This window comes from Notamacropus eugenii, chromosome 5, assembly GCF_028372415.1.
Source record: "Notamacropus eugenii isolate mMacEug1 chromosome 5, mMacEug1.pri_v2, whole genome shotgun sequence".
NCBI classification, from domain to species: domain Eukaryota; kingdom Metazoa; phylum Chordata; class Mammalia; order Diprotodontia; family Macropodidae; genus Notamacropus; species Notamacropus eugenii.
This window is the reverse complement of record NC_092876.1, coordinates 184,708,683-184,733,390: the sequence shown is the minus strand read 5'-3', so window position 1 is coordinate 184,733,390 and position 24,708 is coordinate 184,708,683. Positions and strand designations below refer to the sequence as shown.

Below are 24,708 nucleotides of genomic sequence, written 5' to 3'. Positions count from 1 at the left end.
CAATCCCCCAGCACCTCACACTGACCAAGGTGGTTCCTGAAGGATGGGATTTCTATTGTTTTATGTTCAGGACTATGAAGGGAGCTGGCGGCTTCTCCTGTGTCACCTTGGGTGAGTCACTTCATCTTTCTAGGGTTCAGTTTCTTCATTTGCAAATTGAAAAAAACTAGAGTATATAGCCTTTCCACATGCCTGTTAGCTCTAAATCTATGATCCTATAATAAAAGAGAAATGGACCCCAAGCACCTTTGAACACCCCAGGCCTAAGCAGGCTAGATAAAAATATGCATGAGACTGATAAAATCCCTTTGGTTCATCTTTTTTCTTTTTATTATCAGTCATTCCAGCTGTTTCCATATGCATGTTTGTCCCCGTTCTTCTGAGGGAAGGGGGCCTAAGTCTAGCCACAGTGTTACTCACTGCCTAGAGTAGAGGTTTTGTAGTCTTCTTTGTGTCATGGATTCTTTTGGCACTCTAGTGACTCCTTCTCAGAAGAATGCTTTTAAATGCATAAAATAAAATACTTAAGACTACAAAGGAAACAAATTATGCTGAAATATGGTTATCAAAATATTTTTTAAATCAAGTTCCATAGACCCCAACGTCTAGAGAAAACCCCTTGTCTAGAGAAAAGGTTCCAAAATGTCTGGTAGACCCTCTATGAGAGGACTGAGACAAGAACAGAAGAGGGCTATGTTCTGCACCAACGGAGGAAATAGCCACCTTAATGAGGTTCTGGATTTCCGGAAGTCCTGAAACCCCAAAGTGGTGGTGATTCTGTCTATTTTGAAATAGGCAATATTCCACAATATTTATAAAGCTACCTCAGATGAAACACCCCAGAAGTTCTGCACCATTCGAAATAGGATTAGAAGAAGAAATGGGGCTTGTGTTTCAACTTCCTGAGCAATGTGAGGGTTTTCCCACTGGGAAAGCTATATTCAGGATACAGGAAAGTACCTCCTAAACCTGTATATTTGAAATAGTCTTACTGGTCTTTGTCAAGAATATCATAATATTTCTTATCACCATGCTGCTTTTACTGAATAAAAATTCATCATCATTCTCTGTGTATTTTTTCTTGAGCATTAGTAACATTGCTGAGTTAACGTGGAAAATTTTTGTGCCCTTATTTCAGGTTTCAAAATAAAGTCTGAAAATATTACAAAGTATAATGAACTTTTGCAAATGAAGATGATCGTTCCAATAGGATAGAAGGGCAGTTTTTGTCTTTGAACTCACAGAGTTCAGCATGGTGCCTGGCATGTGGCCTGGCTTCACTGAATATTGTACTGAATCCAAGACAGAATATGCAATTTACTTCATGCTCATGGTCCTCCACCCTCCCATCTCTCCACAATGAAAAAATGTAGTATTCCTTACTTTAAGCAAGCCCAACTTACAAAAACTTAGGGCAAAAAGAGAAATCCCTTGTTTTACAAAAAAATTGTGGGATTACTTTAAGTAGCCAGCTCCCTTGATACATTTTTAATAGAGTTGAGCACAAATGAAGCTGTTCAGAAGCATACCATTGTGTAAAACCAGCTCACAGAGTTCCTTCTGCTTGTTAACTGCCTTGTTCTTCTCCTGCCAAGAGAACACCCACCTTTGCCCTTAGGCCTGGGGAGTCAGGGGCAGGCAGGAAGAATACAGAACTGTTTTGCCATCAGTCTCATAATTGACTCAGCCTGATGGGCTTTGTGTGCCCTGTTCCTTAAAGCACTACTTCCCTTCCTCAGCTCCTCCAAACAGCTCTTCCAGGGACACTCAACTCTCGACTGGAATTGGTGGAACAGAATATCATTCACATGGGCTTCAGCAAGGACTGGACATGTGAGCTGCATGGGGCAAGGTTGTTTTTGCAGCAAGGTTTTTTTCACAATCGTGCTTACCTTTGGCCGATACTGAGTCTCATTTGCCTTAGTTAACAAGAGGGAAGGCACCCTAAGAGGTAAAAGTATGCCTACCACGTTTTTGTTGTTCAGTCCTTTCGGTCATGTCTGACTCTTTGTGACTCCATTTAGGGTTTTCTGGAGTGGTTTGCCTTTTCCTTCTCCAGCTCATTTTACAGATGAAGAAACTGAGGCAAACAGGGTGAAGTGACTTGCCTAGAGTCACACATCTAGTAAATGTCTGAGGTCAGATTTGAACTCAGGAATTTGAGTTTTCCTGACTCCTGGTCCAGCACTCCATCCACCTAACTACCTACGATATGTAATCCGTAACGTATATAGTTGAGAGATGGCTGTTCTCCATTTTCATTGCTGGGTAGAAGAGGCGTGGTAAAAGCTCCATGAGTGGAGATTACCATCCTTAGGGCTGTGGGTCTTCATTTTCCAGACTTAATGTTTCTAAAATTATCCCCATGGCTTCCCTCAGAGCCTCCCAACTCGGTTCTCATAGCTTTTCTTGCTGTTTCTTCACTATGAAGGAATTTTGCTCAAGAGAGCCCTTGGCTATCTGAGCTGACACACAGCAGGGTGAGGGCAGAGAATTGAATACCACAGAATGCAAGACTTCTTTCTAGTCAAAGACTTCATCCTTCTCTAGTGATTAGGAAGAATATTGCTGATGTCATTTTCTTGCCCTCTCTTTTTTTCTCTCCTGGGAGAGCTGCCAAAGAGCAGCATAGTGCCCAAGAAAAGCATGGAGCAGGGGTCAGCCAGGCCAAGAGAAGTGAGGGCCCTGGATAACCTGCAGACTGGTCAAAGTCTTGTCCTTGATGCAGATCTCATTAATCTGGACTTTTAGAAAAATCTCTGCCCTTCTTATCCTATCTTCTTTCCTGATACAATTGCAGTAATATGACTAGTACAGTGGGGAAAAAAAGACTGACTGGAGTCAGAGGACCTGGGTTTGAATGATCTCAGATGGTTAGTTCTTGCATGATTTTGATTTCATCGGGCTTATGTTTCCTCATCTGTAAATTAACAGTATTGGACTATGTGGTTGCCGAGATCTCATCCGGCTCTAAGTCCCAGAATCTCAAAGCTCCAAGACACCTCAGAGATCAACTGGTCCTTTTTACAACATGTTCAATAAGTTAAAAGACAGGATGCCATCCAGGGAAAACCTCAAACACTGAATTTTATTGCATTTCAAACAATTGAGCAACAACAAAAGCAAACAAACAAACCTGAATCCCTAGAATATGAAATCATAATCACAGAAGACAAAAACAATTCCCTAGAGAAATGGAAGACCAAGGATGGCGTCTTCCCCATGTGAGTCAAAAAGCAGGACAGAGAAAGGACCTCCACTGATTTGAGGAGTCAGAGAAGTTGACAGAAGTCATGAAGACACATGGAAACCTCTGGTAGAAAATTTTTAGTTCAGCATTCATTTCCTGAGAGTCTAAATCTCCTTGCAAGGGACAAAGAGGCTACATGATAACCTTGGTTGTGATTTATTTCCACTCCCAACAAATAATACCTATATTGAAACTGAAAACATATGTATCTGACTTACAAAAACAGGGATCACAGAAACTGGCTGAGTTCAACTGTCCCTGATGATAAGTGGCTATAGCCTCTCTGCTCCCATTCTAGAATATCTCTTCCTTTCTCCAGAGTTTGAGGAGTAGGAAGAAAGATCGTGTCCTGCAAACTGAACTCTGCCAGCCTCAGGACTACCAGACATCTGTGAAAGCAGAGTGCCCCACAAGCTTCTCATCCTTTCCCATGCCCTGTACTCAATGAATGGTATTTGACTTCTTTAAGTTGGGAGTTAATTCATAGGGTTTTAATACTCCCTGTTGAGACAATGGCAGAGCCTAACTGGGTATGTTAAAACTGAATTCATGCTATGGCTAAATAAAATAAAGAACATATTTACCTTCCAATGAATCAATTTAAAAAAAAAAAACAACTAAGGCTTCAACTTGCTAAATAAGTTTTGCCTTGCTTACTGGTCTCGGTATCTAGTCTGGCGACCCAGAGAAGCTTACCATAGGGCAATTTGATTTAGTCCCACTAATCTCCTTAGAGATTTCTCCCATTCACTTCCAAACAAGCAAAGTAAACATGAGATCGATTCCCCACAAAACCCGCTAAAGAAGGGACTACTGGCCACAAAAGCTTCAGACCAGTTCACCCGGTTGTACTTCCTCTTTGACTGGACGCTCTGGCTGTGAGGTGGGGCAGGGCGGGGCTGGAGCCTCCCTAGAGATGGAAGCTGGGAAAATCCTTACACTCTGTAGACTGTAGAGGGATAGCCAGACCTATCAGAAATCTAAAGAAAAGATCCTACTCTAAAGAAAAGATCCCCCAACCCAAAAGTTCCTGAATAACTGGAGTTAAACTGCTCAGGGAAAGAAATGGCTGTGGTCTAAGGAGGGTATGTCCTTGGACTTGATGACCTTAACTGACTTCATTTCCTCAAATGCGACAACCTGTCAGGGAGAGATGGGCTGAGACTTAACAACATTAAAAAGAGAGCTCTTTGATAGCACAAAAGCATAGGCTGAAAGGAAAACCTAAGTTTCAGGGCAGAGGAGAGATGAGTAATTAAAAAACAAGGAAGCAGTGCCTATGTGTATGAGATAAGACAGAGAGTTAAGTCAGGATCAGTCCTATGTGCAGCTCCTCACTGTTCTTCACCCTGTGTAAGGGACCCGTAGTATTTTTTTTAAAAGCCTGTGATGGGCAGAGCACAAAGGAGCTTAGTGGGGAGCCTTAGCCCTAGATTTATCTATCCTGCCAATGGGGAAAACACAGAGGTGGGGAAAGATAAGGCAGTGCATAGGGGGCAGGGAGGGAAGGGGGGGATCTCACCTCATTGTCTCCGGGGTGCAGCCAGGTGCCATGTTCTAAGTCCTAGGTTCTGGCCATTGATGAAGACCACTCCCTTAACCCATCCCTGAGAGAGACCAGGCAGGGAGATAGGATCATAGGAGATAAAGGAATCAAAGGAGATACAGACATATGTATTCTAAGAAGCCTGAGGGTAGGGGCTGGCTTTTTTTTTAATCTTTGAGTCCCCATCGGGTAAGCATAGTGCCCTGCACATGACAGGAGCTTAATAAATGATTGGAAATGTCTCCCTTATTTCATCCAGGACCCTGATAGGGATAGCAAGGCTACATCTAGGACATCACTTGGAGGCATTGTCCTGCTGCCCCTATGCTTAAAGACAGCAGAGAAATATATGACCTCTTTCTGAGGTTTTGTGATGATGCCACTGTGACTGTGGGAAGCCTTGTGTTAGATCATCATCTTCACTCTACACCACAGGGTGAGGGGGCAACTTGCCCATATTTCCCCCTAAGAATCCACTATTACATGCTGGCTATAGTACCCTAAGGATCCAAGATCATCCCATTTGGGTCTTGTCATTGTTTTAAGGCTGGGTCTCCCTAGCTTAGTCAGGCTTGTAAGTCTAGGAGTTACTCACAACTCTAGCTCCTCTGTGATTGGCACAGGGGCTTTAACCTGCTCAAAGTTTTCTGACATGGGCCAGTATTCCCCTCCTAAGGCAATCTGATGTTCCTCAGTTTCCAGGGGCTCACCATATTAATGACAGATCTAATGTGGACACTGATTGGTTTAGCCCACTGCAGCTTGGAACTCCCCAACTCAAGAGATTCTCCAGTCTCAGCCTCCCCAGGATCAGGGATTACAGGCAGGTGTGTGATTAAGGAAATTTATGGTTCAGATTCGCACCTACAATAAGACATATTTGAGAAGAAGCTGGATATTTTATTGATTTACAGAAAAGGCAAATGCATGAAAAGTTTAGAGCTATAGCAGAAATAATTAATATAACCTAGTACTAATATAATTATAGCAATACTAATATAGATATAAGAGGAAATAGAAAAACATCACCAATTCAGGGAAGCACCAACACCTGAATTTTCTCAGCTGGGGAATCCCGGGTCTGAATTTCAGGGTCTGAATTGGGAGCAAGTAGTCCCAGGCAGAGCGTCCTCTCCATGGGTGAGATTCCCAGGACTTACACTAAGCAAGGAGAGTTTATAGGGACCTAGACAAAGAAGGCTTTTTGCCAACAGCTCTGCATACTGTTCCAAGCTAGTCAGGCACATGGCCATGGGAATAAAGGTTTTGTCCATCAAGGAGATATCATACGGGGGCCACAAGATATAAGTTAATTAATCATATACTGGGAGGATTAGCCAAATCTTCCAAGTATTATGTATGTGTTCCGGGAGTGGCTCATTCCCGGAACATTAATACATGGCCAACTCACATATGTTATATTCCTTGAGAGGTCACCAAAAGGACAGAGTGAACTTACTTTATTCAAGGGATATGAAATATTCCTTCATTTGGCCTTAAGGTCACGAAGGACTTAAGGTGACTGAATCAAGGGAGTAAAATTAGTATATATCCATTTCATCTGAGTATACACATAACAATTACAACAAAATAAAAACAGTAGTAATAGGAATAATAACAAAATAGGAATAGCAAGGCCATTAAAGTATTTAGTCGCAGTGGAGGATTTGAATAGAAAATCATACCAACGATGATTAGTATCAGAGGTTACTAAGTGTGAGGCCTCAACTAGTTGTCCTGCAACTCTAAGTGTTTGTATATGATGTTTATTGAGCGCTCTTTGGTTTTTTTCTAATAGTTGCTGCAATTCAACAGAAGAATTTAAAATAGAGATTAAAGGTTCCAAAGATAAACACACATAGGGTAGACGTAATAGTTTGGGTACCCAAGACAAAATAACATCATCCACTGTCAGGGGAAAAGTAGAAATCATCACTCTGCCTATGGAGAAAACTCACATGTTGTATACAACCAGCAAATGGGGCTACTTGCCCTGCAGAATACAAGTCAGTTTGATTGTTAGAGACGAGGCAGATAGATTGAACAGATACTTCATGTAACAGAGAGAAATGGACATAGGATATAGAGCAAGATCACATAGCTTAGAGGAGTGTGAGATGCCAGGCCTAGAGGCCTGAGGGCTACCCGAGTCTTACCTTACCTATCGCAGGTCTTCGGCTGGCCAAACCGGATAAACGTATGAGAGAAGAGACTTTCCGGAGTCGAACAAGGGTTAGGCTTTATTCAGGGTCCTGGTTACATGTGCAGGGGGAACTCTTCCTTAGGAGAGAGGGGAATCTCCCAAGGAGGCAAAGATCTTACAGTAAGAGAATGAAAGCAGAAGTGGAAGTGGGGAAAGAGGGGAGAGGGAAGAAAGAAGAGAGGAGAGAAGAGGGGCCTTCTGTCCTCTAAGGGCCCCTCAGCGCTAAGAGAGCCTTCGGGCTTTCCTGACCCTACTTAAGCTCTCCTGCCGTATCGTTTCCACCTCAATACCGTGCCTGTTAGATAACAATAGGTGTGCCCAGATCCGGGCCAGTCTCTAGGGCGGGGATGCTCTCTCCCATCACGTTCTCACGGGAAGAGGCGGAAATACACGAGATCTCACTCCTCAATTCCCTGCTGTTTCCTGGGGGGCCTCATGAGAACTCTAAGGTTTTAGAAGTCCTCACCTTTACCCGTCCGAGACTGTCCACATGGAACTGAGCTTACACCCCCAACAGTGAGAGAAGACAGGGCTCCTTCTGTCTGGTCATCATCCCATACACCATTCCACTATTAGTTAAAGTGCAATCTTCTAAAGTATGAGTTACATTAGCTTGATCGATGTAATTTCCGTATAAATGTGACAGAGCAAAGTAATGATGCAATATAAAAGGAATTACATGATACTGACACATGGTAGTGCAATGTTGTACATTATAGTAATACATAGTCCCAGTACACCACATAGAGGTGCACTTAGCTTGAGTTTGCTCCTGAGATTTCCAATAATGGTAGGAAGGGAATAGAGTTTTCCAAAGATCAGGGTCTCCACTCAACAATAAACGTTGTGCATTTTCCTTTTGTATTAGAATATACATATTCTGTAAAGAACATTGAGTCCAGTTAAACAGTGCTGTAACATTAGTGTTAAAAGTTATTAAAGCTAAGGTTGAGTCATTAAAAACCTGTAGGAATTGGCCTTGGTATTTTAAAGTACGTTGATGGGGCAGGATCGTTGTGGGCAACCATTTGGCATTAACAGCAAGTGCTTGAGCTACATCCTGTCTAGCACTGTGCAGTCTGCTGGCCAGGGTCTCAAGATCTATAGAATTTACTATACCCAAATCGGTTCCTGTCCCGCCAAGCAATGTATCATACCAGGCCCTTTTTATTCTGGCACAATTTGGTAATACAGGGAAGGATATGTTATTATTAACATTAATATAGTGAGTCGTGTTGTTAATGCCCCAGGTTGTACAATTACTATTCTTCAACTGATCCTTCATCACTTGAAAACGCCTATCAGGGATGGTAGAATTTCTCCACTGTAAGGTTATTTGAGAGCCACCTGTGTGCAGTCGTGCTCCTGGGGTCCAGGCAAAATTTTCTGAGATGGTGTACAGCAATAGCCATATCCCTAAAAAACACTTTATTCATATAGAAACATATGTATTAATGGAACATCATATAAGGTATCATCTCCTGAGTAACAAACCAGCACTGTATTATTTTTTCCCTCAGCTATGATTTCCACGGCCTTAGGCCAGTCTGTAGGTTTATTTTTAACCCATGCCTTTGAGTCAATTGTCATACTGGTAGTACCAAATCCTCCCCTCCTGGCATCAGAAGATTTTGGTGTATGAACTTTGGCCCATTCAGGATTCAGGCAAGGGATAATAATTAGTTGGGCAACTCTCCTTGTTGTATGATAAGGTTCAGTATCCAAATTTTGCAAAATTATTTTAATTTCTCCAACATAGTTGGAGTCAATTACTCCTCCTAGTACACCTACTCCTAAAACAGCTAAACTTGATCAGGATAGTATCTGCCTATAATGGCAGTATTTTGAGGCTAGGGAAAAATGTGATTCCAGAATTGGGGCCCAAGTACATGCACCCAAGCACCCCATCATTCCCCCCTTAAACAGATGGGACCCCAGATCTTTCTGAGGTAAGGGACGAAGGTCTCAGATTCTGAAACTGCTTCATGCTAAAATTGGACGTAGAGCTGTCCCTGCCTTGAGAGGTCCCATTCGGGGGTTTGGTTCTTCAGTCAGTATAAGGAACATGATCCAGGTCCAGACAGTGATGTGTAATGGTTCCAGACAGAGGGTTATATACAGCCAGAACGGTCATCTGCAAGTGGAAGGAACTAAACCTGGAGGAGACAAAACTGGCAAGGAGATTAAGCAAACAAAGGCCAAAAAATGACCAGAAGGGGTTAAATATGGGTTGGTATCCTTTAGGTAGGGCCATCTCAAATCTGGTAGGGCTACTAATTATCAAATCAAGTTACAACACTTTTCTGTCTCCTGAAAATACTTCCCCACACTCTCTCAACATACTTAAACCATCTGAGACTGGTACAAAGGTACCCAGAGCAGCTGTCTGGAGACAGGAGGGACTTGGATGACCCCCATTTGTCCCAAACCTTATCTGCCTTCTGTATTCTCAATCAAACCTTTATTTATCTTTCAAAATCTCTTGAGCCCATTATTCAGACGGCTTCACTCTCCTTTATATTTCTACCATAGACAAGATAGCTCACAAGTTATTACTCTTCACTAGTATAGCTGTATTGCCTTAAACAAAAGAGGTTTCTAACTTGAAGCTCACAACTGAGTAGATGTACGTCGTTGTTTCACAGGCTTGTTTATCTCTTTCTGATTATTCACTCTGGAAGGGAAACTTTAGAATTAAGTTGTTGTTGTTGCTTACATATGATAAGTTCAAACACTAATTTTAACTCTTGCTTAGGCCATGGGATGACTACAAATTCAAATCAAAATACCAAAATCTTTTCTGCTTTGTAGATCATTACATATTAATTTAGCAATACATTATCTTGAAAATGAAAATTTAGTAGGCCTTACATGAGAGATTTTTTTCTTTTTAAAAAAAAATTTCTTCTAAAAGTATTTCCTTTTCTTTTTAAAAAAACAGTTTAAATTTTATCCTGGTGTTAAGAGAGTCACTAACCTTTTATAAAGAAAATTAGTTGAAATTTTTTAAAGTGATGACTCTCTTTTTACTTTGAAGCAAAAATTAAACTTTAAAATTGAAGTTCATTAAAGCTGAGTTGTTATAAAGATGTCCTTAAGTAATATGAATTCCCAAAGTATTACAAACTAAATTCTTAGTTATTGCAGAATTCCTAGATATTACAAAATGTTTTAGTCAAAAAGGTATTGTAATGGAATCTCACATTGGTAACAGCAAGAGACTGATCACAGAAAAACATGACTGCTTTTAAAATCCTTTTAAACAATGGGAACATCTTAACATGAGTCTTAAGCAGTTTACATAAATTTCTCCACATGTTCTAATTTTAGATAAGAAATCATATTTGATTTTCCAGTAAGATTACACAAAAGGGCTCACACATTTACTGACTACTTGCTCTGTTCATAGAAATTTGCTAGAGAAGGAAAAAAGCAGGGACATGTGACCTACCAAATATGACAGGATAAAACATCCTTTATTCTGTTTGAATTCAGATGAGTGAAATTCTCCAATCATGCAGTATCTTTTCATAGCCAGACTCAGGAATAGTCAGGTGGGAAACATTCCTTTTTAAAGGAACACAATGGGGAAACTGAGCCAGGGGGAAAATCCTAGATTGAGGCTAGAATTGTCTCCTTGGCCTTTCCTTTCCAAATACAAACTTCACCTGTTAACAGTACAGGATCACATTCCCTCTGAGTAACTTGTGGCATTTCTCTCAGATACTGATTTAATGCAAACAACTACACCCAAATTCAAACTCAAAACAAAAATAGGTATGGTCCCAAATGCCTTTTATCTTAAATAGCAAATTTCACCAACCACAGTTTAGAGCCAGATACAGTTACGGTTTTTTTTCTTATGGAGTTGCAATAAGTAATAAAGATCAACCAGGACTCACATACACAAGGGATTCCATTTAACATCTTTCCTTCTCAAATTTAGAACTTGTCCTGATGTAAAAGCCAATTGTTAAAAATTCTTTCTATCTATTACAACTTCTGAGAAAGTCATATTCATTGTTTAGGAACTACATAAGCCAAACAAGTTCTTTTCTTTCCATACACAGTAATCAATTAACAATTTTAGGCTTAGCATTAAAACAGTAACTCCAAATAACTTAGCTAACAATCTTACAACTTTTATACATGATAGCCAAATTGTTTTAGCTATAACCTTTATCAGGCAAAGGTGAAAATACCTGGTTTTCTAAATGGCCATTACAAAACATTATAAGGCAAGGTTAGCAGGACTCATAAAGTAACATAGCTGGTTTTACACAATTTTCCCAACATCTTTTAGTTTCAACAAAATTCAGATTAAAAATCACTCTGTCTAACATTATTTCTGAATTAGAGTGGTCACTCAATTTTTACAATCTAAGAGAAGTTCAGAAATACAATCTTAGAAATATAGTTTAACACAACAATAACTTCAGGTGGTATTATTTACATTTCCATAAATTATTGATCTTATTACCTTTAGTAATTAAAACCATTTCAAAGTTAACAATTATACACCAGTCATTATGTTAAGAATCTTATAATCATTTTATCATTTTGATCCCATAACAACAACCATCATTATCTTTACTTTTACAAATCAGAAAACAGGTCAAACAGAGATAAAATACATTTTTGCAACTGAAACAGAGAGGTGAAGTTTACCAAGAGCAGAGAAGGTGATGATTCTTGTAGGTAAGCAGTCACCTGTAAGGGCTCTGCAGTTTTAAGTCTACTACCCCAGTCTTCACAGGGTCCTGTCCTTTTGCCACTGAGGAGTAGGGCAAATCTCCCCACTCCACAATATCTTGTTCAAATACTTTATTTGTCAAATTCTTCTTCAAAAATGGCATATTGTACTGCGAATCCTGTTCGTGACGCCAAAATGTGTGATTAAGGAAATTTATAGTTCAGATTCGTACCTACAATAAGACACATTTAAGAAGAAGAAGCTGGATATTTTATTGATTTACAGAAAAGGCAAATGCATGAACAGTTTAGAGCCGTAGCAGAAATAATTAATGTAACCTAATACTGATATAATTACAATAATATTAATATAGATATAAGAGGAAATAGAAAAACATCACCAATTCAGGGAAGCACCAACACCTGAATTTTCTCAGCTGGGGAATCCCAGGATACAGCTTTCAGGGTCTGAATTGAGAGCAAGTAGTCCCAGGCAGAGCGTCCTCTCCATGGGTGAGATTCCCAGGACTTACACTAAGCAAGGAGAGTTTATAGGGACCTAGACAAAGAAGGCTTTTTGCCAACAGCTCTGCACACTGTTCCAAGCTGGTCAGGCACATGGCCATGGGAATACAGGTGTTTATCCGTCAAGGAGATATCATACGGGGGCCACAAGATATAAGTTAATTATTCATATACTGGGAGGATTAGCCAAATCTTCCAAGTATTATGTATGTGTTCCGGGAGTGGCTCGTTCCCGGAACATTAATACATGGCCAACTCACATATGTTATATTCCTTGAGAGGTCACCAAAAGGACAGAGTGAACTTACTTTATTCAAGGGATATGAAATATTCCTTCAGCAGGTACCACCATACCCCGGGGCATCTAGGTGGCAAAATAGTTCCCGGTCTAGAATCAGAAAGACTCATCTTCCTGAATTCAGATCTGGCCTCAAACACTTACTAGCTGTGTGACCCTGGGCAAGTCACTTAACCCTATTTGCCTCCATTTCGTTATCGGTAAAACAAGCTAGAGAAGGAAATGGTAAACCACTCCAGTATCTTTGCCAAGAAAACTCCAAATGGGTTCAAAAAGAGTTAGACATGACTGAAACAAATGACCAATAACCACTACACCTGTGCATCATACAAATGAGAATTGTTCCCAGCCATTTCCAGTAGATGTTTGAGCAACTGCTGAGTTGTGAATTTCTCCCTCCTTTACCTATCCCAACCCTCCTCAGGAAGAAGGAAACACTTTATCCTAGAGACCTCCAGAAGGTCCTAATGTCTAGCTAGTAGACAACACTGGTGAGTTTTTTGTAACATTTGGCAAACTAGAGAAGCTGCACTAAGGCTCTCTCAGGTATATGGCCCTGTCCAAGTTGTGGAAAAGTCTGTCTTCAAAGGCAAAAATTCCTGGAGTTAATGGATATCATAGTAAGAGATAGAATATGCATATTGGATGTAGCTCCTTTGGGGTGGGAGGGTAGAGGCCCTGGACAAAACATGTAATTCACTCACCTCCAGGGTTAGAAAGGTATCCAAAGGGGAAGGTCCAGCCTTCAAGGTGCCCTGGAAAAAGGCAGGAAATAAGACTTCATATTGGATTGGATTCCACATCATAGATTGAAGCCTATGAGAAAAACTGAGAAGTAAAGAAGAGGGAACAATGCTTCCATGTATAGTTCCAGTTCTGGTATTAACTCCAGAGTTATGTCCTTCTCTCCTCCAGGGTATCAGCTTCCCAGCTACAACACTGGTACAAGAGTGAGGCACAGTGTGATGTAATGAGGGGGTAAAATAGCCTAGAAATCAAGAAATGTCCCAAGTTTGCCATAACCACCTATGTGATTTTAATCAAGTCACTGAGTTTCTCTGAATCTCAGCCCCTTCTACTATAAAAGGAGTGATTTGGGCTAAAAGAGCTCTATGGTCTTTTCATGGTATAAATGTCTGATCTTAGAATCACTCGTGTTTAGTTACGAGACAAGAACCCACCTTTGGAAGAAGCTCACTTTCATCTCTAAGCTGTAGATTTTGAACTTCCTCAAGGGTGAATAGTTCAGATAGACATCACTAATTAATCCGGTAAGAGGCAGGGAGGTAAAGGGTTATTTTCAAAGATTAGTGCAAGTTCACATGCTCAGGCTAAAGGAACACAGAGGTAGATCTGACTGTAGCAGGTAGTTTCCTATTCATGGACTATCATGGAAGGAAGGTTTCTGAAAGCACTACATCTATATGTTCTTCTCTCTCTCAAGAGCAATTCCTGACCTTTATCTTACCTTAGCCAGAAATCCCAGTGGAGGTTTCTGGGTCCCATCAAATCTCCTCAAGCCAGAATATCAGAAAGAGCTAAAAGGGGCTTTGGGTATGATCTGGTTCAAGCCAGTCATTTTACAGATTAAGAAACGGGTCCAGAGAGGTCAGGTGTAAGTTGCAGAGATGTGCTTCCAACCCAGATCTTTTGACTTCAAATCCAGGGCTTTTGTATTTTTTCATCATATTACATTTCTGTAAATAAACAATTGGAAAAAATCATTTAAACTCTCTAATAATCAGAGATATTAAAGTTGAAACAGCTGTGAAATCCCACCTCATAAGTTTCAAATTGTCATACTTAGATGTTAATTTTAAAATGACGGGATTAAAGAGATTTTAAAGGGACAATATTCATTGTAGGCAAGGGTTTAGGGAAGGAACCACTCTTATCACAGTGTTGCTAGCAACATAAAATTAGTGCAGTATTTCTTTGGAGAGAAATGTGGCTATATGCAACAGGTTAACCTTTTGATCCCAGTACTTTGGCTCTTTTGAAAAAAAGTAATTTATAAAGGAAAATGGGCCTCTCTATACAAAAGCAGTGACACCCTGCTTCACTTTTTGTACCAAAAAGCTGGAAAGGGAACCATAATGTCACATAAAAGGGGAGAATTTAAACAAAATTATGTGTTAATGTAATGGAATGTGATTTTCCCATCAAAATGACAAATATGAGTAATTGAAAGACATGAAAAAAATAAAGTAATTTGAAGTATGACTGCTAGGTGGCACAATGAATAGAGTATGGAGCCTGGAATCAGGAAGACTCATCTTCCTGAGTTCAAATCTAGCCTCAGACACTTCCTAGCTGTGTGACCCTGGGCAAGTCACTCAACCCCATTTGCCTCAGTTTCCTCATCTATAAAATGAGCAGGAGAAGGAAATGACAAACCACTCCAGTATCTTTGGCAAAAAAAATGGGGTCATAAAGAGTCAGACATAGCTGAACAACAACAATCTGAAGTGGTGAAAGCAGAACAACAGATATATTGAATATGATTATATTTTAAGAAACAACAAAACTTTACAGATTTACAAATGGAAAAGGCATCAGAGGGAAATTAAAATTCATTATTTTGTAGACATACATCTATATATACAATGTGTGTATACACTAGATATATATTTGATGTATATATAGAGAGAGATGCATTTTTACAATGTAAATACTTCTGAGTACATGATTATTTGAATACAAAATTTTCCATATATATATATGTATATATACTTTTATTTGTTCAGATAGCTGTTAAACTGCAGAAATATTTTAAAAATAAATTAATGGGGTCTAAATAGTTCTTGTCTTCTCACAATCTCCATTGCATTGGTTAACCCAAGACTATTTAAGAGCTTTAACCCAGGTCTTAGGAAACCCATTTAGATCCTAGAAACAGGGTTTTTGGGGGCTAAGGAACTAATGGAGTTGTACTGAAGTACAGAATATTCTACAAATCCAACCTACTGAAATTACATTTCCTCTAGTGTTGCAAGTAAATATAATGCCCTCTTCACTCAGAGAGGGGGCTAGGGAACCTGAGGAGTTATAAGTTGATCCAGTGGCAAAGAGAGAGAAACTTAAAAGCTCCTCTTTCCTAGGTCATTGTTTTGAAACCCTGACTAGTACTGAGGGCAAAGGAGAAGCTTGGTCTTCATATGAAAACTCTTTATCTATTGTGCATAGGTCTACCAAAAATTCTCTGATATTTAGATTTGTGAGGTCCTAACCTGGACCTTGAATTCCCCTTACCTGCATAAAATGGAGAGATGTAAAAAGTTCACCCACATTTTTTATATCAATTGTGGCCAGTACTGTGAAGGTAAGGAGGAACACATATGAACTGTCCTGTACAACATATTATTGAAGAAGGGAGAGATGCTAGGTGGCCTAAAGGAATCAAAATGCTTCTAGAACCTCAGGTTGGGAGAGTAGAACCCAGATGCTCCTTGACAATTTCTGTTGGCTCTTCTCTAGGCATCCTGGCTTTGTGTCAAAACTTGAATGTTCTAGCGAAGACATCAACTCTTAGCTCTACACATAACAATGAGTTAAGGTGAAATGACATAGACTTTTCTTTACTGACTTTTTACATGGCCAAAGCTTTTGTTTTTAAATATTTTTTCCAGTGATATATAAAAACAACGTTTAACATTCATTTTTTAAAATTTTGAATTTCAAATTCTCTCCCTTCAAAAAAAAAAAAACCAACCTAAACTCCCTCTTTTCCTCCCCCTTCATTGAGAAGGCAAGCAATTTGATATAGATTATACATGTGCAGTCACGCAAAACATATTTCTGTATTAGTCATGTTATTAAAGAAAACAGACAAAAAGAATAGGAAAAAAGTATACTTCGATCTGCATTCAGATTCCATCAGTTCTTTCTTTGGAGATGGATGCCATTTTTCATCATGAATCCTTAGGAAATGCCTTGGATAATTATACTATTGAGAATAGCTGTGTGTGTATTCGTCCTTCGTTGCTGAAGACTATGCCATCAGAGAAATAATGACATAACTTGCACTTGACTTTGTTTTGAGTGAAGGAGGGCTGTGCAGGTCACCAGCCTCACTTCTCCTCAGATGGCTCACTTCAGAGCCATCTGAATCCAGTGACCAGATATTCATCAGGATGACCCAGGATGAGGCAATTGGAGTTAAGTGACTTGCCCAAGGTCACACAGCTAGTGAGTGTCAAGTGTCTGAGGTGAGATTTGAACTCAGGTCCTCCTGACTCCTGCATTGGTGCTCTATCCACTGCACCACCTAGCTGCCCTGCTGAGAATAGCTAAGTCATTCACATTTGATCATGGTGCAATATTGCTGTTACTGTGTATGATGTTTTTCTGGTTCTGCTCACTTCACTTTGTATTAATTTACATATGTCTTTTCAGGTTCTTCTGAAAGCACCCTGCTTGTCATTTCTTATAGCACAGTAATATTCCATCACAATCATATGCCACAACCTGTTCAATCATTCGCCAATTGATGGGCATCCCTTCAGTTTCCAATTTTTGGCACCACAAAAAAAGCTGCTATAAATATTTCTTTACAAGTAGGTCCTTCTCTCTTTATGGCCAAGGCTTTTGACAAAAATTTGACCACATCATGAGGGCATTTTTCCTGTTACCTTTAGGAAAACATGGATTTTCCCCTAGAATAGAAGGAGAAACAATGATCTATGAAAAGCTTTATTATGGGGGTTCACCTCATTGCACTATCCTGGACAAGAGCATTGTATAGGAGCTCTCTCATGTATCAGGCAGAGGGAACAGGAACCCCCCGCCCCAAAAGAAACAATAACTAAGAAGAGTTCAATGATGCAAGTATACCAATGGAAGCAGCCTGCTCGCTAGTGGCAGGTCCCACATTTCTAGTTCTACAGGCCCATTTGAGAGAGGCCATGCTCTGGGTCCAATACATTCCTTCACATGTGTTTTTTATTTTCAAATCTATTTCCCAGGACCTTCCTATTCCTAATATCATTTCTTTTGTCCAGTATCTGCCACTAACCAAGAAAAAAAAGCTAAATTTGGGAGAAATAATTTCACAGAGTTGAGGATAGTATAAGATGAATGCTATTTCAAAAAGTACTAACAGTAAAAAAAGTACCTTTCCCTCCTGTCAGTCACAGCATAAGGACACCTCCACCTAGGAAACCCTACTGGGTAGACCCAAACTCTTATCCAAAACAATCTCAGAAACAATCCAAAGCAATTTCAGAATAATCTTACTCATCTCTATAAACAATATTCTATCAATTTTATCATTATAGTCGGTATTTACTTTTTTCAAAATAAATTTTATAGATCTTTTATTTTCACATCACCTATATTTCCCTGTGTATCTCCCTCTCCTCCCTACCCAGAGTCACTTCTTATAGTAAGGAATAAAATATAGGGGGAAGTCCAACAAACTAATCAACACATCTAAGAAGCTTCACGTTGTATGCAGTGTTCCACACATGCAGTCCCCCACTTGTGCAGAGAAGTTAGGGGAAGTTACTTCTCAAGTCTCTTCTTTGGGCCCACACTTGATTATAATTTCACATTCTTCAGTTTTTATCATTTTCTTGTTATTCTTCTTTACAAGATGTAGTTCTGATAATTATGTGTTTGTCTTGTTTCCTCTACTAAACTATCAGTCCTGTGAAGTCAAAGGTTGTCTCTGGTATTTACTCTGAACCCCAAGTATAGAGTAAAAATATAATATAGAGCTCATCATTACATGGATTCACCAGATCCACAGAATCTCAAAAGTTGGAAGAAGGCTTTGAGTTCATCTTCTCAAACTCAAATTTGAACATCCCCCCAAGGTGGTGATCCAGTCTCCTCTTGGAGACCTCTAGTGATGAAAATCCCTCTGGGTCCTGAGGCAGCCTATCCCACTTTTTGATAGCTCTAATTGCTAGAAAAATCTTACTGACTTTGAGACTAAATGTACCTCACTGAAATTTGTCAACTCCTCATAGTTCTGCAACTAGGACCCAGGATAACAATTCTGATCCCTCTTTCTTGTGACATCCCTTCAAACACTTGAAACGCTTGTCCTCCATTAAATCCCTTCTTCCCCAAGTTAAACATTCTGAGTTTCTTTGATTGATTCCTGCACAGCAGAGTCTCCAAAGCTCTCATCATCTTGTTCATCCTTCTTTGGACATTCTCCAGCTTGTCAATCAATGTCCATCCTACAATGAGGTACTCAGGATTAAATACAGTGTCCCAGATGTATTCTGATTAGGGCAGAGTACACCAAGACTCTCCCCTCTCTTGCCATGGACATCATGCTTCTCTTACAGCAGGTTAAGTAAAACTGCATTAGCATTTTCAACTTCCATAGCACTCTCCAGACTCTCAAAGATATTATAATCCACTAAACCTCCTCCCTCCTCCCCCAGATCTTTATCACAAGAGCTGTTATATGATCCTATCTTTCCCAGTCTATATCTGGGTTCAAAGGACCAAATATAGAAGTATGAGGACTTTACCTTTATATCTTTCTTTATTAAGTTAAATCTTCAATTCAACCCATTGTTTTAGCCTGTCAAGATTTTTTTAAGATCTTGTCTTCTGTCACCCAACATGTTTCTGTTCCTCTCAGATTTGTGTCACCCACACATAAGATAAGCTTCCAAGTTATTGACAAAAAAGTTAAATATACAGTGCCAATACTGATCTTTGTCCACTCTACCAGAGACATCAAACTTCAAATTAACCTTGATCCATTAACAATTAATCTCTTGGACTAATCGTTCAACCAGTTCCAAATTCAAGTGACTGTACTATCGTCTAGCCTATATCACCCAACTTGTTCGTGGTTGTTGTCCTTTGTCTTCGAAGAGGACCAAAATGACATCACCATGATAAAGTCAAATTTCAGTGTGTCTGACTATGGCTGATCAGACCAATATGAGCTCAGAATGCTCTGCCACAGGTTGGGCACAGATATTTCATGTGAGTATTTGGAGTTCTGCTTTGCTCAAAGAGCACAGCACCCTTTCTGATGTGGGCACACCATGCTGAGTAGTCCTGTACCAGTGTCTCCCATGTCACACAGTCAGATCCAAAATTCTTGAGAGAGACTTGAGAGTGTCCTTGTATCGCTTCTTCTGGCCACCATGTGATTGCCCGCCCCATGCAAGTTCTCCATAAAATAGTCTTTTGGGCAAGCATACATTTTGCATTTGAACAACGTGACTAACCCATCAAAGTTGCACTCTCTGAAGCATAGTTTGAATACTTGGCAGTTCAGCTCTAACAAGGACTTCTGTGTCTGGTACCTTATCCTGCCAGGTGATCCTCAGAATCTTCCTAAGACAGTTCAAATGGAAGCGATTCAGTTTCCTGGAATGGCGCTGATAGACTGTCCATGTTTCACAAGCATATAACAACGAGGTCAGCACAATGACTCTGTAGACCTTCACTTTGCTAGTCAGTCTAATACCTCTTCTCTCCCATAAATTTACTTTGGAGTCTCCCAAACACTGAGCTAGTTTTGGCAACGTGTGCATCAACTTCATTGTCAATATGTATATCCCTAGAGAGTACGCTACCAAGGTAAGTGAACTTATCCACAGCATTCAAAACTTTATTTGTTGTAACCGATTGTTCCACTTATGGATGGTGTGGTCATGGCTGATGGAGCACCTTTGTTTTCTTGGTGTATTAGGCCAAAATTAGCACAGGCAGCAGACAATTGATCTATACTTTGTTGCATCTCAGCTTTAGTGGCTGCATTGAGTGCACAATCAACTACAGACAGAAAATCATGCACCAACACTTCTTCCACTTTAGTCTTGGCCTTTTCAAATTGAAGAACTTACCATCAATATGGTAGTTGACCTTGATGCTGTGTTCATCCTCATTGAAAGCATTTGTCAACATGGCTGAAAACATTATGCTAAAAATCATGGGAGCAAGCACACAGCCCTGTTTCACTCCACTGGTGACTGGGAAGGCACGAGAGCATTGTCCATTATCCAGAACCCGGGTAAACATGCCATCATGAAATTGATGTACAATATTGATGAACTTCTCTGGGCAACCAAATTTTGACATAATTTTCCATAAGTCCTCATGACTAACAGTGTCAAAGGCCTTGGTCAGATCTACAAAAGTTGTGTACAGACCTCTGTTCTGCTCTTGGCATTTCTCCTGAAGTTGTTGGGTAGCAAACACCATATTGACTGTTCCTTGGCCCTTTCTGAAGCCACACTGGCTCTCAGGTAGATGACCATCTTCCAAGTGAAAGATCAGCCTATTAAGGAGGACTTTAGCAGGAATTTTGCCAGTAATGACTAAGAGAGAGTTCCCCTGTGATTTTCACAGCACAATCTATCTCCTTTACCCTTATTGAGATAGAGAATGGAGGCATCCTTGAATTCCTGGGGGAACCTCCTCTTGCCATATAACCTGGAAAATTTCAGTCAGCTTTTGTATGAACAATGGTCCCCCTACCTTGTAAATCTCAGCTGGAATACAATCAGCACCAGGTGCTTTATCACATGAAAGGAGCCTACTGGCCCTCAAAACCTCTTCTTCAGTTGGAAGCTCAGCTAAGGAGGGACTGTCTTTAACCTGAGGTAAATGGTCAATGGCCCCAGCATTGATTGATGTGAACACTATAAAAGTGTTCAGCCCATCTCTCTAGGATCACATCTTTATCTCTAATCAATGTGGCTCCATCAGCACTGAGTAGTTGTGATACACTATAGGTTTTTGGTCCATAAATAGCTTTCAGGGAATCATAAAAGCGCTTTGGATTGTTACTCTCAGCACAAAACTGAATTTCATCTGCCTTCTTACTGAGTCAAGAATCCTGCATCTCTCTAAGCTTTGTTGTACTTTACTTTTGATGGAATTAAATGCTTCTTAGAGGTGGATGAACTATCCTGCTGGTATATCCTGTGAAATTCTTGCTTTTCATTTAGCAACTTCTGAATTTCCCCATCATTTTCATCAAAGTAGTCTTGGTGTTTGTGAGTGTTCTGACCCCGATGAGCAAATGCACCCAACTTGCCCATAATGACCATGAAAGTCTTGCTAAAATCCAAGTATACTTTATCTCCAGCATTCCTCTGGTCTATTAGTCCAGTAACCCTTTCAAAAAAGGGTAAGAGATTGGTCAGTGGTAGCCTGTTTTTTTATGAACCCATCTTGGCTCTTAATGACCAATACCTCACTCTTTAAATGCTCACAAGTCATTCTTTGAATAATACATAGTAGAGTTTTTCCAGTAATCAAACTCAAGGTCACTTAAGCTTAAGACAATATCACTTGTTAATCTCAGTGTCTTTCTCATGGTAACTGGACAATAAAGTCAAATTTGACTATGTTATGTTCATAGCAAAGTCTGAATGAAGGGATAACTCATTTGGGGCTCTGAAGACTAACCTATCAGCAATGACAGTAATGCAGAGTGCAATACCTAGTCACATATTTCATCACATTCAAGACTACTTACCTTTCCATTTCTGTTCTTTTAAGGCATCCTTCCTCCCTGAACCCTGCAATTACATGTCCCTTTCCTAACTGTTGGTGAGAATTGCATGGAAATTACATAGAAACTCAAAGTTGGAAGGGATTAGGAGGCCATCTAATCTAATAGAATTAACTCTAATAGAATTATATTGGGTTAATATTAGGTTAGTTAGTGCTGTGCATGTATTATACATATGATATTCTAAACTTAAAAGGTATTTAGGTGAGCATTTCTAGGGTAGAAAGGTATATAAGATGTGACTTCAGTATGAACTTGAGGTGGAGCTTTGAAAAAGTGGAAAAACTTGTGGCATTTAGAACCATTATGCCTAGAATTTCATGAGAGGGGCCAGAAGAGGACACTAGGAATGTAGAGAAGTGTTATAGGAGCCCAAGAAAAGGGTCTTGTCCTGAGACCCCAAGGCAGCTTGTCACTCGGCAATGTCAATAGTTTAATAATTAGTCTGGGAAGCTCTGCCAGCTTTTTGGGACTAGATTGGGAATTTTTGGTTTAGAAGTTGCTTGCAGATCTTTTTCTTGTAAAACCTTTTATCATAGATGTACTAAGGAAAGGAAGGGAGTATCAACCACAAAATCAGAATAATTTAGAAGAATAGACAAAGATTAGTGACTAGCACAGAGACAGAAAGGGCCTCCACCTCAATAATTCAGTAGTAAATGGAGTAGAAATGTAATGAAAAAGAGAAAGGAAAAAGAAAAACAGCTAGGGCTGAGATCTATGTGTAAGTTGCCCTCTTGTCTTTTATCATTTTAACTCAATAAACATTTATTAAGTGCCTACTACATGCCAGTCACTATGCTAAGCCCTGGGGATACAAAAAGAGTGAAAAAACATGGCCTTCAAGTTTACAAGCTAATACAGGAGACAACATGCAAATAAATACAAATCAAGCTACATACAGGAAAAAGAGGAAATAATTAACAGAGGGAAGGCATTGAAATTTGGAGGAGGCTTCCTATAGGAATTGGGATTTTAATTGGGACTTAGAGGAAAGCAGGGAAGTGAGTAGTTAAAGAGGGGAGGAGGGAGAGCATTCTAGGCATGGAGGGCAGAGAAAATATGCAGGACTGAGAGATGAAGTGTCCTATTCATTGAACAGACAGGCCAGTGTCACTGGATCAAAGAGTACATATCAAAGAGTAAAGTATAAAGAACCCTGGAAGGGCATGAGGGGACTAGGTTATGAAGGGCTTTGAATCCAAACAAAACACTTTGCATTTGATTCTGGAGGCAATAGGAAGCCAATGAGGTTTGTTGAGCAGGGGAGCTTTAGAAATATCACTCTAGGCGCTAACTGGAGGATGGGAGGATGGACTGGGGTGGGGAGAGGCTTGAGGCAGGCAGACCCACCAACAGGCTATCGCAGTAGTCCAGTGATGAAGATGGTGGTGTCAGAGGAGAGAAGGGATGGTATTGGAGAGATGTTGCAAAGATGAAATCAAAGAGTCATGGCAAGAGCTTGGATATCAGAGCTAAGAGAGAGCAGAGAATCTTTACGGATTCTGCCCTAGACCTTTCTCAATGAGCCCACGGGCTCACCTGTTCTTGGAGACAAGGAATGAATCAGCCTGCCTGACTCTCACCCCTGCTGCCCTTGAGAAGCAGGGGAGCAGACAGCAGGTGCAGGGATCCCCCAGCCAACCCCATCTCCATCCTGCTGGTTTGACCAGGAATGGGGATAGAGCGACATTTAATGGAGAAGGTGGGGAACTGCTGCTGAAACAGGAAAGGACTCAGGCATTAGCATCACCAACGCAAGCCTAGGAATTCCAGGGAGCCAAAAAAGGAAACCTCTCTAGGATCTGCATTCTCACTTGTGGAGAGGAACAAACCCAGAGGCATGTCCACTTCCGACTCCTTAGCAAATGACATCCCTGCCCCTGATCCTCTGGAGTGAACTGCCATGCTCTCAGAAAGCCCAACCCTGGGGCTGGAGTACTCTGAAATACATTCAGCTATAGAGAGGAGGAAGAATTACTCCCTGGTGATTAGGAGCACAAGCCCTGAGGCTAGCTTGTGAACCAGTCCCTCAGTCTGCACAGCAGTGCCTCAGACAGCCAAGAGACTTTTCTTACACCTTGAGGGGGTGCAGGGAGAAACAAAGGGGAGAGCCACAAAATCCAGACCTGCTGGGTCTTTTGTAACCCACGTGAAAGCCAAAAGGGACAAACAGTCCTAGGACAGAGCTATGAGCCAGGGTGGGTGGTACAGAGAAGGCCCCCCAAAGAAACCTTGAGAACTGCACAACAGTGGAGTGAGCATAGCAGATAAGGGGAAAAGCTCATGCCCAAACACTTCCAGGGAGCTATTTTCCTGGACCTGGACCCTTTTGGCTACTTCAACATTCTTCCTTGCTTCTTTTTCTGAAAATGTACTCATTCTACACACGTATGTCATGTTCAGTCACCTCTTGGTCTAATGTTTTGTTCTATCCTATAACTGTTCGTCTCAATGTATCTGAAAGATTAGACTGAGCATGTGCCTCCTTTCAGTTTGTTTTTCCTCAACTCATCCTTATTGTCTGAGGTCATGAGTGGTTCTACTAGTCCTCTCTTCAACAGGGCCCATAATTCAATAACAAAAAAATTATTAAGCAATACATTCAAGGCTACTACATTCCCTATTTCCGGGTTTCCCACCGTCAAATAGGACAGACAGGCACACTGAGAGCACAAATGGCAAGTTATATAGT

The 24,708-nt window shown here is 40.4% G+C and overlaps 1 protein-coding gene across 1 annotated transcript in view; it reads right to left on the bottom strand.

Moving 5' to 3' along the window:
- GLB1L2 (galactosidase beta 1 like 2) overlaps positions 1–9,877 on the bottom strand; it is a 71,990-nt gene extending 62,113 nt beyond the window's left edge. The window contains exon 1 of the mRNA XM_072611633.1: positions 4,773–9,877. Within this exon, the coding sequence (XP_072467734.1) occupies positions 4,773–4,804 (32 nt within the window). The 5' untranslated portion in view covers positions 4,805–9,877. The remainder of the gene's footprint in view (positions 1–4,772) is intronic.
- Positions 9,878–24,708: the final 14,831 nt, after the last annotated feature.